The sequence below is a fragment of the Corvus cornix genome, chromosome 2 (genome assembly GCF_000738735.6).
Source record: "Corvus cornix cornix isolate S_Up_H32 chromosome 2, ASM73873v5, whole genome shotgun sequence".
Taxonomy (NCBI): Eukaryota; Metazoa; Chordata; class Aves; order Passeriformes; family Corvidae; genus Corvus; species Corvus cornix.
In genome coordinates, this window is record NC_046333.1 from 133,434,666 (window position 1) to 133,448,013 (window position 13,348).

At 42.5% G+C, this 13,348-nt stretch overlaps 1 protein-coding gene across 7 annotated transcripts in view; it reads left to right on the forward strand.

Moving 5' to 3' along the window:
* Nucleotides 1-13,348, forward strand: part of GRHL2 (grainyhead like transcription factor 2) — a 68,243-nt gene that overhangs the window by 49,039 nt on the left and 5,856 nt on the right. For 6 of the 7 annotated variants that reach the window (XM_039549016.1, XM_039549017.1, XM_019289311.3 and 3 more), the window contains 2 exons: nt 223-317; nt 5,809-5,894. In XM_039549016.1, coding sequence (XP_039404950.1) covers nt 223-317; nt 5,809-5,894 — 181 coding nt within the window. The remainder of the gene's footprint in view (nt 1-222; nt 318-5,808; nt 5,895-13,348) is intronic. The other variant, XM_019289309.3, reaches the window with a different exon arrangement.

Here is a 13,348-nt window from a genome sequence, read left to right on the forward strand (position 1 = left end):
TATTTTTCTGTCACCTGTCCCAGCCAGTCAGTCTCAGCAATTTAAGAGGCCTGGATAGTTCGGATAAAAGCTAAATGCTTGCAGTTTCTGCTTTTGGTGCTACTTGAGTAGCTGGTGGGTGTTTTTGCCAGAGTACCAAGTGAGCAATGACTGTTGCTGTTGTCTCCTCTTCCACTGTGAGCACAGTTTACTGTGACATGGTCCCTGTTTTGTGTATTCTAGTAGCAGTGTCCTGGTCAAAAGGATGTTCCGGCCTGTGGAGGAAGAGTTTGGTCCCTCCCCTTTGAAACAAATCAAAGAAGAAGGTCTGAAAAGAGGTAACAGTCAATTCTTAGCAGTTAAAAGTAATTCTGTGGGACTCAAACCTCAAGCTGGGAAGGGTAGGTGTGGCTTGGGCAGAGTCGGTTGTTGGATGCTAGTGCAAATATGGGTAGATGGGAGAAGAGATCTTTGCATCTGCCAGTCTATAAGGAGGTATTTTAACAAATGCTAGAAATTACTTAAAAGAAAAAAACCAAAGGACTATGCTCTCTCAAGAAGGGATCAGGACACAAGTGTATATAAAAAAAGCTAGAAAGTTTATTGGTTCCTCGCCAAGCTACATAGTTCATAAAAGTTCCAGTACCAAATCTGTGATGGTCTGTTTTTAACTTTTGCTCGTCTTTTCTGTTCTGTCTGGGATCACAAGCAAATACTCAAGATGCATTGGGTCAAATACAGAGACCTTAACAGGCAAGCTCCTGCTGACTGCAGACTTAGATTGGCTGGAATAAAATCTCAGAAATTTCCTACCGTATTAGACATGTAAGACATGGAGCAACATCTTCCATCAGATCTAACTGTATTGTTTAAGAGTTTGTTTCCCTTAACTGTTTTTACTGCCCGGGTGGATATTATTACAGTCGCATTTCATATACTCTACCAACTCCTGTTTTCCAGTCTGCTACAAGTGAAGCTTAAGTTGAATTAACATTGAAGCAACTGCTTAGGTTGAGCTGTTAAACTTTGCACTGAAGGTGGTTTTGTCCACAAAGTCTGTTTTGTGTACAGTTACTTCCAGTGCAGTGCCATTGGTGGTAACTTCCTACACTGTCACAGTAAAACACCATGGAGAATATTTGCCATTCCTTCAGTCTCATGAGTTCTGTCATGTAAATTTGTTGACAAACTTAAGTAATTCAAACTTGCAAGTATTTTGAGGTTCACCCGTCAGATTGTGAGACAACAAAGCAACAATGTACAGAAGGGTTTTTCTTAGTTGCACCATCCGTAAGACTCCTTTGAGCTTTATAGAAATGACTTCCCACAAGCCTTCATTTGCAAAGTTTCTGTGTTGGTTAGGGTGGTGTGCTTGAACCAAGGGAAGCATAGAAGATTATAGGATGGAGACTGGTATCTTCTGGACATAAATGTGAACATATGATTCTTTTAATTAAATCTTAAATTAATTATGTGAGGTCAGCATTGACCATGGACTCGCATTTGGTTGACTCAAGACCTTAGCCAAATTCACATTATCAGGGCGCTATCAAGCAGAAGATGACAGCCATGAGGGCTACATAAAGAACTCTCATTTCCTACAATTTCACCTGGGTTTCCCAGCTGGAAGCCTAGGAAGTTGCCTGCAAGGAGGTATTGGTTTGCTTTGATTATTCCTGTCCTTTGCTGTGGTTAGTTGTTTTGATGTCATCCAGGACTTGCAAGTATTTCAAGGGTAAAGTTAGAAAGGAAAAAAAAAAAATTTCAGCTGGTGGCAAAACTATGTAAAATGATTAAATCCAGGAGAGGCACAGAACCAGAGAAGCTGGAGTATGCTCTCTTCACATCCCCTTCCTGTTCAGTGTTTCTCTCATCTTGGACTGTGCTGGCTTGAGGCCAAGCCTTTCCTCGCACGGCCTTTGCTCTGGTGAACTTCCTGCCATCCGGAGCCCTGCATCTGTGATTGTGCTGATGGAACGCAGCTCAGCTGAATCTGCCCATTTGATAATGCTGTCTTTGCCACAGAACTCACTTGGTACTAAAATGTTCTGGGGTTTTTTTTCCCAGCTTTGCCATATTAGAAGCTTCTTGTCTCAAGATTTATTTAGTACGGCAGAATCCATAACTTCTAGAGAGCAGGTATAGATGGGGTGCTGGTGTAATGTTTGAGAGAGAGCATGTCTGATATGTGAAAATATACATTAAAAACAATGTAATCCCAAGGTGTCTCATTAGCAGAGCAGTGCAGGTAAGTTGCAGCCAGTGAGGTGTCCAAGCCCTGCTGAAGAACTGAAGTGAAAGTGTGTGGCCTCACCTCTGCCTGCTGGACCTACTTGTAACACTGTCTGGTGGAAGTAAAAATATTAAGGGGCAGCCTTCAAGAGAACAGGTCTGAAGGGGTTTGCAAACAAGGTTCACATTCTCACTCAGGTAGCTGCCTCTTTTTTAATTATTCTTTAATCTCCTTGACCTTTAAGGGAAGTCCAAGTGCCCAACACAGAAATGTGAAGTATGTTAATCTGTACCAAATGTGCATCACAGCTAGTTACTTGGCTAGATTTGGCTTTTTCCTGTTTTGAGTTGTCAGTAAGAGTTTTCAAATCACTTTCCGATTTCATAGGGAGTTTCCCATTAATTATAAATCTAGCAGCTGAGTTATAGATCAGGTGGATTTCCAGTCCTGTAGTTCTCAGTTTCAAGAAAGTATTTTTTTGTCTAGCTTTTGTCTCTTAGGAAAGTCATGTTAAACTACTCTGAAACATTTTGGATGCATAACAATCAGGGGTTTGAGAGCCATCCCTGTGAAGGGCAGCATTCATACTGTCACCAAGGGAATTTGTGCCTGGGCAATAATGAAAACTCCAAATGTGAGGAAGGAAAGCCAAAGTGCAGCTACCAGCCCTTCTTTCCTTGACTAAGATGTACCATATCTCCATCAAGAGACCACTTAACAGAGACTGTAGTCGTTGTTCATAGGGTGTCAGTCACAGCATTGGTAGTGCCCAGGCTCAGACCTTCCTGATGTCCCAAGTCTTACTGTCTTGTTGTGTCCTTAGTTTCATTTTTCCACATGTATGTTGTTAACAATTTTGAAAGAGGTATCTAACATTGTTCTTCTGCATTCACACATAAATCCTCAGTTCAGTGGCCTGGCTTCCAGAAGTCTCACTGGTGCAACAACATCCCTTGCCTTGAGCAAAGGCTGTTTGCCCCTCTGCAATTTGGTGTATTGGGGCTATTTCTTAAGTAACTAAGGATAAATTTATCTCCCCCATCTTTTGTAATTCTTTTTAACATCTAAAGAATATTAAGGTCTGCAGTGGATTTCAGTGCTGGCAAGAAGGTTAAGAACTAAGACCAGGGAGTAGACCATACAAATTTGAATTTATCTTTTAACTTTCAGGCAAAAATAGCTCATTGCCTTGTACAAGATTTCTCCCTTGTTCCCCTCCAAACCTTGTAATTGGTACTATTAGAGCAAGCCCATCTAGATGCTATGAATGTGGTGACAGTAGGATCAGAGGACATAAGTAAGAGTTGTGTTACATGGTCACAGTCATTCAGTGGCAGTGCTACTGCTGAGCCAGTGGAGCCTTTGCAGCCCCTTTCCCTCCTCTCTGGCTGTGCCTCCCGCTGCAGCTGCCTCTCTGCTGCTCTGCCAGCACGAAGGCTTGGGGGGCTGCATTGTGCGCTGAGGCAGGATCTGGTCTGTTTGAAGAGTAACTCAAAAAAAGGGTTTTTTCACTCACATCTGCTGTTTGAGAGAGTTCATCACCCAGGAAAGTTCACTGAGATGAGCCAGAGTAAGAGAGCATAAGGGCAGGGATGAGACAGGGGCTTCCTAAGGCATCACTGTCACCAGAAGTCATTTATGGAAAAGTACCCTACTGAATCAAAGCCAGGATTTTCATACCTGTTAGGGAAAAGAAAAACGCAACAACCGCGCATATGCTTATTAATCCTGCCTCTCTGTGTGCATAATAGTAATTCAAGTTCCCTGTTATCCTTGTAATAGATCCTTCATTCAGCATAATGTTGCCCGGCACACCAAGCACAACAGAGATTTAAAGCTCAGCACTGGGATTGTCTAGTGTCCCCAACTTTAACCTTGGACCAACTGATTTTTTTTTGCTCCTTTCAGATATGGTTGTAATTGTTAGGGCTGGCAGAGCTCCAGATGTTTGTAAAGCCAGGAGTTACAGGACAACCTGCTGGTCACGAGGAAAATAATTACTAAATTAATATGTGTTAGTACTGGTAAAATTAGCCCTTTGTGTAAGTGCTTGTTCATGCAGTTAAACATATCAGGCATGGTAAAATTTAACTCCTGGTGTGGAATTTTTTTTTCTTTTGTATTTTGACAGTTTAGGTTGTGACACAAAATTGTCTCAGCTTCTAAGTGCATTAAAAGGATGTTCTCAGGCTAGGCCCCAAGGAGTTGCTAAAATATAGGTGAAAAGGATGTAGCTCTGCATGCTGTGCTAGCAGTTTTGTGGCTTGTACATCTGAATTGAAAATGCAAAAAGCCCAACATTGTCCTGCATGTTTGGTTTGTAGGCCAAGTCAGGGGACTGAACTACCCATTATTTTTTTTCCAGTCATTTCAAAACCTGAGCAAAGAAGCTACAATTGTGTGCAAATGGGCCTTAGTCCACCCTGCTACAGTCTTGGCCTGAGAATTAACTTCTAAACAATTGCTTCTGTATGAAAAATACCGTCATATTTTTTGGTTCATCTGCACGCCATCTACTGAGTTACCTGGTGAAGATATCTTTTGGACCACAATAATATGCAGTTTCAAAAGATGCTCTTATCTGTCTACCAAAAAAAAAAAATGTGGTTACCAATGTAATTTGTCACACAGACATGACAGTGCATGTGTATTTGTGCCTCATGTGCAGCACTGCTATTTGAAAAGGCAGTTTATTTAGGAAACAAAATAAATTGTAGAACATCATATTTAACCTGTTACTTATCAGTCATGTGAGATGATGCCTAAAACACTTTTTAGTGTCTATGCTTATATGGTTTGTAGCTGTCTGCTTTGCTTTTGCCATATTATAGCAGGTTTCCTCCTTTTACCTGTACAAGTGTGAAGAAAACAAAAGCTAGGGAGGGCAGGGCACTGCACCTGTGGACAACTAACAGCTAGCAGGGCATCCGAGGGAGGAAGAGGAACAGAAATGGCATTTGGATACCTAAGCATGCAGGCACACTGGTAAATGCCTTCCTGCCAGCTGTGCTCTAGAATGTCTCCACTGTAAAATCTCAAATTACTTTGAACTCATTTTTCCCAGTGTTTATTTTCTTACTGGTCAGGCCATTTCCAGTCATCTGCATGGTAATGTCAGAGAGAACTATTTCTTTACGTTTTCTTTGATTTTGCTCTCAAAGGCACAGCTACAGGCAACCCAGACTTGCCTTTTGAATGTCCTTTCCCAGCCTTTTAGATGAAGCCTGGAGAGGTACAAGCCAAGACAGAGGTTTAAGAAGACCTAGCTTGTGTGTTTTGTCCTATGACCAAGGGACAGGGCCCCAGTGCTTTCTAGCTTCTTTCTGTAAATGGAGATTTAAATTCTGGAAGATAAAGATTCTTCACATTAGATTAAATTTGCTGAATTTTCAGTACTGTGTTTTCAGTGTGACTATGATGCATTGTCCATGTCTAGATCACTGATGATATTAAAGGTACATCTTTTTAAGTGCAAACCATCTTCATTTTATCTGTCATGGATTAATATTTGTTTTTCTATTCATTGTGGGGTATTTCTTCTGTGCAATTGACTGAACCTGCTCCAAGTTTGATTTTTTTTTTTTTTTCTATTTCAGTGCTTTTGTATGTGAGGAAGGAGACAGATGAGGTGTTTGATGCTTTGATGCTGAAATCACCCACAGTAAAGGGGCTAATGGAAGCTGTAAGTATCCAATGTCCTCACATTGTTTGTCTTTCTTGGCAAGAAAATCTTGAGGCTTTCCATGTATTATTGAGATAAACTATAATATAAGATGAAGTTATTCTCAAGTGTATTTAAAGCATTTCTTAAAGGCTTTCTGGAGCGCAGCTCTGAAATGCTGGCATGTTCCTAATTCAGTGTTGTCAGCAGGTTACTGGGTTTAAACAGTGTCACAGAGCTGATTATTGGAGACCTGAGCCTTGAGGAATAGCAGTAGTTAACCAGTGTCAGGGAAGGAGAGAGGTGCAAGCTTTATTTTCTGAAATGCTTCTTTCTGAACTGATGGTTCAGAGCCTGTTGAATCTTTTCCTGTAATGCTTATCAATACCTTCCCAGCCTGGTTTCCAAGAAGAGGCCCAAGGATGCACTGTTTCTGTGTGAATTTCATATGGCCTTTGTGCAATTGCTGTTCAGTGTGTAAGAGGCAGGTGCTGAGCCAGTGCAGCCTTGTCATTCATACATCATCTCAAATTCCTTCTCTAGCTGTCACTTACAGTGTGACCTACCTACCAGTTGCCTCTTTGCTGCTTCTTTGAGTGGAGTTTTTAGTTGTTACCCATTAGAAGTCATTATAAGAGTTCCTGTTTTCATGTTTAATCCTGTTTATATGAGCTGATGACTCGTGAAATTTGGTAAGGGAAGAGTTAAGAAATAATCACGTGTCTCACTGCTTTAGTGGGGGAATGTGAGACTGACATGTGGGATGCTGAGTTGATTTCCAGCCTTGTTTACATGTAGGGGAGAAGATGGAAATGGATGAAAGTGCCCCTGGAGAACTCAGCCAAGTGCTAGAAGTGTGTATATTCATACTCTCGTAAAACTGTCACAGTATCTTGTTGCATGTACTGAATACTTTTAATGCAGTAAAGATTGAGTTATTTGGTCAATATTTGGCCAGTAGCAGAAGGCAGAGAAAGATTTGTGGGTTAGTGAAGTTGTTTAAAGCAGCTGTTTAGATGAGGGTATCTCTGAGGAGAGTCACGGCTAAGGATGTCCTAACTGTGCTTCTGCCAGTGCTGTTTGTTAGCTGTGACTGCAGCTCAGTCGTTAGGCAGAGCACATGCATAACAAAAACCAGGCTTTGCTTGAAGAGGCTGCAGTCTGATTCATGGTAAGCTGCAACATGATTTCATCTTGTCTTTGCATGGAAGTTAAAAGTATGTTATAATCCTTCTGTAACTGTTCAAGCTAGCATGAATATATTATCTCCAGTAGTCAGTGCCACTCCATGCCTGTTCTCCAGCTCCCATGTAGCAAAAACAAAGCTGGTGCAGAAGCAGGAAAGGTTTCTGCATACCTCAGTCAGTGCAGCTGCTGACTCACTGGCATGTTTTCGGCACCAGAGAAATCTAATCTGTTGTAAAATGTCCCAGTTCACTGGAAGGAACACATTCAGAAAATTTTAATTCTCTTTGGTAGGATATTGTGGGTAAAACAATGCCAAAAATCTGTCAAAGTGCATATTCTTAAATATTCACTCTACAGTCATTGCAGCAAATCATATAATTTTGTAATTGTGCATATCCTGAATGCTCTGTTCTAGTCTCAGTATTAAGAGTTTAGGAACTGAGCCTCTGAGTATTACAGAGCCCCACATCTGAAAGAGAGCTCCAGTGATCCTCAGTCATACCCTCCTTCTCTGTTTATGGATTTTACTTTTTTTTTCTTTTCCTTAGTCACTATTCCTGGTCTTTGACTTTTTCCTAACTCTGTTATTAATTATATGGTTTTCTTGGATCCTATATTTATTTTATTCTCACATATACCCCCATTCCAAATGAACAATTAGATTCCTTCTCAGATATCTTTCTTTTGGCAAATATCTAGCGGTCTTGGGTTTCAGAAATACAGAGTGTCTCAGGAAGTGATGCAGATGTTTGGTTTTCACTAGTCAGTCTTGATCAACAGAAAATAGCAAAGCAATTGCCCATCACAAAACATCACACATATGTGGTGACTGACCAGCTCTACATCCTGCTTTCAGCCTGATCCAAAGTCAGGATAACTGTGGATCTCAGTAGGTACTCAGTCTTATATTGTGCAAAATTACATATTTGTGCAAATTACAGAAGGCAGTTAAAATTGGGAAATTCAAGCATCTTCCAAAGTCTTTCTATAATTAAAAGCTCAGTTCAATAGAGCTAGCTTAAACTATTAGATACCTCCTTATATATGTGGTCTTCCAGCCAGTGTAGGGCAACAGACTAGACCATGTCATAGAACTAAACTGGCTAAGATGGTTTCCTACATGCTTTGACCCACCCAGATATTGCTCTTTCTGGCTTCCTGACTCCAACAGAGAGCATTTCTGGTGGCTTGTTCAATCAGACAAACTTGCCATGCCAGGGGACTGCAGCTCAAAGGGACACCCAGAGATCTATTTCAGTGCCATTCTGAAGGCTGTCGCACTGCTTTGGGGATCTTAACAGAAGGAAATCTCTGCTTAGAAGATTGACAAATGGACAGTGGAGGTGATAAGGAAAAATATTTCTCCATATAAAGATATCTTTTTAAAATTTAATGTAGCCTGCTTGGGTTCAGGTGAGAAATCGTGTTGTTTTGTATGGAAGTTGGCATTAAGTGGTGTTCCCCCCTGCCTGGCAGCAAACACCCTGAGAAGAGGGTGTTAAGTGAGATGCCCTAGCAGATGCTTGCTCTCTCCTTTCTCTAGTTCTGCAGCAGGACTTAGCACATTTGTACTGGAGACTGTGAGGGGGAGGCTCTCCCATACCCCCACTTTGAGCCTTGCTTCCACAGCTTGCTGTTTGGTATAATTGGTTGAATCCCAGGGGTTCCTGAGAAATGTGCTTATTCAGTCAGCTGGAAGTCTTTCGCAAAGCTCACTAATCCCTGCATGTTATATAAATCCTACACCTGTCATAGGCAGTGTGACAGGCAAGGCTTTCTCAGCCCGAACTCTCATAGTTTATGTAGGAAGTGATGTCCCAGAGTCCCAAACTGCTTTGAGCAACATTTGGAATGCATGAGTGTTAGGTATGCCAAATATCCTAGGGAAGATTTATGCTGGAATGTGCAGAATGCTGTATATTAGCTGCTATTAAGCCTCCTTGGCAAGAAATGTTTTGCTCAGCTTGTTTATTTGCATGGAGTCAGTGAAAAGTGTCTTCAAGTGCTGATCTTTACAATTTCACTAGGATTCAGAGTTAACAACCCAGAGAGAAAGATCGTTTCCTCATGTTCACACAGTTGACACTTTCTGCAGTTTCAGGTTGCCAGTTTTTCTCCAATGCCTGTTACAAAGGATTTTTTCAACTGTCTGATGAAACAGAGCCATTTTTATTATTGTTTTACATAAAAAATTTAGGGGTACAACAGAAGCACAGATACAAAAATTCAACACCAGATTGTTTATCTGATGTCATTCTGTTCATGATAAGCAAAGCCAGAGGATAATAAAGAGTAAAGAACAGTGAAACATGCTGGTGCAAGAGAAACTGAAGTAGCAAGTATCACCCAAATTTAGTTTGTATTTTGTTCTCTGCTAGGTGTAAAACTTCAGGAGTGGATGGGTCTATTGTACCTCATCAGTTATTCCCCCTTCTGTTAGCCACAGATGCATGCTAGCAGTCAGAGGAAACTCTTTTCAGTGTAAAAGGAGTTTTATTGGTTCTTGAGAATCTTGGCATTATGCTATAGAATGCCTGTCAAGCTGATACCCTTGTGCATCATTAGGGATACTTTTTAAGTACAAAATTGCTTCTTGGCTAAGATGACAATTATACTATTATAGGTGATGTAGACAAGTATAGGCTAATTAATTCTTTCTTTCAGAGAATCTTGGCTGTCTGGATGGGAGCCATGCTTGGTGTTGAACCTGTGGCTCCTTGAATCTGTCCTCGTGCTGAGTTTATCCATTCCATTTTCTATGTCATGATAATTGCTTTAATGTACTTCTCTAAAATACCTTTTCTCAACTGAAGTCTGAACGCAAACACAAAGAAAGGATTTTACAGTGACTGATGTTTGCCAGTCTTTAAATGGATTTTTAATTGGGCATTTCAGTTCTCTAATGCAGAAGATAAGTAGTCAGCTATTTAGCTGCAACTTCATTTCACCTGGGAAGAGCTGAAAACTTACTTTGCTTGGCAGTAGAGTACCACAGAACATTAATCACTGAGGAAAAAAAAAAAGTAATTTTTCTGTAACTATTTTGCCTTTTGGGACAATCCTCTTCTAAAATGTGAACTGTGAGACCTGTTCCCTCAAAGAAGAGTCATAATTTGGAAAGCAAACCTGGCTCAGATGAAGGGCCCAGGGACACCATAAGCACACCACATATTCACTGCAGATTAGACATCCAAAAAAGTAATATACTGCTGCAAAGCAATGCCAAAGCATCCCAATGAAGTACATGTTGGCATGGGTAATTTGTCAGCTAAGTAGTTCTTCCTTCTAAAGTTTTACTGTATTTTCTGCTTTATTGTTTTAGTAACTGACAAGTTTATTTTACAAGTCCTTTACCTTGATGACACACTTCTCTGTTACATCTCATCTTGTTACCTATACACTCAGATGATGTTTTGTGAGCCAAATAGTGTTTTCATTTTGCCACCATAGTAACTAGACTGAATTACCCTCCCAACAATACAGAAGCTTCTTAGTCCTGTGTGCAGGATGTTGGTAGCCCTCCCACAATAAAAGGTATCTTGACAAAAATTTCAGACAAAAATACCACCATGGAGAGTCCTGTTAGCTTAACAAACCTTGAAATGTCTTTGAAAAATAGAAATGCGCATGTTTTTGTTGTTCCGTTGGTCCGTCAGCTCCTGTTGGGTTGCCATGTGTCTGCCTTCTGCCTGGTGGGAGAAGCCTTTGCTTCCATGAGCCCAGAAAATCAGATTAAGAAACAACAGAAAGATCAGATTGAAATTCCCTGAATTTCAGGTAAAATCTGAAGCTGGGAAGAGCATTGACTCCTTGAACAGAGTGCTAGGAGATGCTGGGGCAATTCTGATGACTCGCACCCTATAAAAACTATAGCGTCCTTGTGGGGCCCTCCCCCTGCCATGTGGCCCTGGGAGAGGGGCCCTGGGGGGGAGGCACGGGGTTTCCCTGCCCCTGCTCAGCCTCGTTCCCCATTGGTTGTTTTGTGTTCCCCTGCACGGGCAAGGACCCTCGGGTCCCATGTTTGCCTCAGTTCCTCGGCAGAGCCCCGGCCATGCGGCTGGAGAAATAAACATCTCTGAAACATCTACCAAGAATCGGTCCATATATATTTCTTTCCACCGGCCTCTTTGTCTGATACATCGTGTTGCAGTTTCCCTGCTGTAACAAATGGTTGATAATGCAGGCAGAATGATCCCCAATCCCTAAGGACAGTGACTGATTTGTGAGTAAACTCTGGATTCCTCTTCTTGTTTTGTTTTGCTGTTCCATCTCTAAATTATGGAGGAACCATGGAAAGACTCTTGGCTCTCCGAGCCACATACGGACATTTATCTTAAACTTGAAAAGATTCTTGAACAACGATTTGTAAATTTTAGCTTATTTCAAGCTCAAAAGGAACTGAAACATTTCCTTTCCTGGTTGTTTAAGAACTTTTTCTACATTTCTTGGGATTTAATTCTTACCAAAGACTTTTGGAAGACCGTTTGGACACAGTTAATTTCTGAGTCAAAATATATGCCAATGGAAGAATATTTTCGTGAATATTATTTAATTACCGAGACTGTTGAGCAATGTCAGCTGTGTCCTGGCGAAGGGAAGCGTGCCTCAGAGTCCATGCGACCCAGACCACGTGGACTGAGCCCTCTGCGAGCAGCAGCGAGGCAGTTCCCACGTGTGGGCGGAGCGGTGCGAGCTGCAGTGTCGGCAGCAGAGCGAGGCGTGGCAGGAGCGGCGTGACCCGGCGGTGCCCACCCGGCCCCGCACAGCGCGTGGTGGAGCGAGCCCCATGAACGCCCGACCGAGAGGGGCGATGCGCGGGCGGCGGCTGGCGGCGGTGGCGGTGGAGCGGAGCCGCGCCCAGCTGAAACGCGCTGGAGCAGGGCACGGGGGGCTGCCGCTCGGGGGCCCGGCCGAGACGTGGGTGCAGCGCCAGGCAGTGGCAGCGCAGCTGAGAGCAGAAGCGGCAGCGCGTGGGGAGCTGAGCGGCGCAGCCCGGCCCGGCCCACACAGCCCCGAATGCAACCCCGGGAAGAGCGCGCAGGCACGAGCAGCCCTGACAGCCCCGGCAGCACTGACAACCCTGGCAGTTTCAACACGGGAGCGAGCGAAAGTGAAAGAGAAAATAAAAGCGCAGTGAGACAGAAAACAGCAGCCACTCAGAAAAAGGAAAAAATCACCATAGCTAAGGTTTTAGGAATAGTAAAATGGTATAATGTTAAACAAAATTATGGATTCATAACAAGATGTGACAACCAAGAAGACACATTTGTTCATAGAACTGCTATTAAAAAGAATAACCCTAAAAATTACCTGCAAAGTGTAGGAGATGGGGAAGTTGTACAATTTGATATAGTGCAAGGAAAGAAGGGTTTACAAGCAGCAAATGTTACTGGGCCTGGGGGTATTCCAGTCAAAGGCAGCGTTTATGCACAAAATTATAAACAATATCCATCCCAGCAACTTCCCTACCCACAACCTACTTTCCCCTTTCACCCTATACCCAATATGAACCCTTTCCTAAGTTTACCCCATCCCCAGTTTATTCCTAATCCGTTTTTCACCCCATGGCTTCCCTATACAATTCCCTTTCCCTACAACTCCTCTCCAATGCCAAAGGGGGAATGAAGAGGGGGAGGGAAGAAATTACTATTGTTGTTTAGAGTTCCAACAGGTACAAATGGAAGAAACCCTCTCCTGCCTCAGTTTCCCCACAAAGCATGCCTGGAGAGTCCTGTCTCCCTTCTGTCAGCCTTAAGATGTTCCAGAGAATCTGTTTGGACATTTAAAGACTCAGGAGGGTGGCTTGTTTTGTTTTGAAACTGTCCTTGTTATCTCATGTTTATCCAGTTGTTTTCAATGTTAAGTTTCAAATCTCTTTTGTTAAAAATAAATGGGTGAAATGTTGGGGCCCTCCCCCTGCCATGTAGCCCTGGGAGAGGGGCCCTGAGGGCACAGACACGGGGTTTCCCTGCCCCTGCTCAGCCTCGTTCCCATTGGTTGTTTTGTGTTCCCCTGTGGACAAGGACCCTCGGGTCCCATGATTGCAGCAGTTCCTCGGCAGAACCCGGCCATGCGGCTGGAGAAATAAACATCTCTGAAACATCTACCAAGAATCGGTCCATAGATATTTCTTTCCCATGGGCCTCGTTGTCTGATACATGTGTTGCAGTTTCCCCGCTGTAACAGTGTCCGAGTTTCTGGATGGAGACAATTGTGGGTTTTGATTAAGCTGTTCAGGATTATTTCTCCCTAAGTCATCCTTAAATGAAAACATGATATGGTTGTGA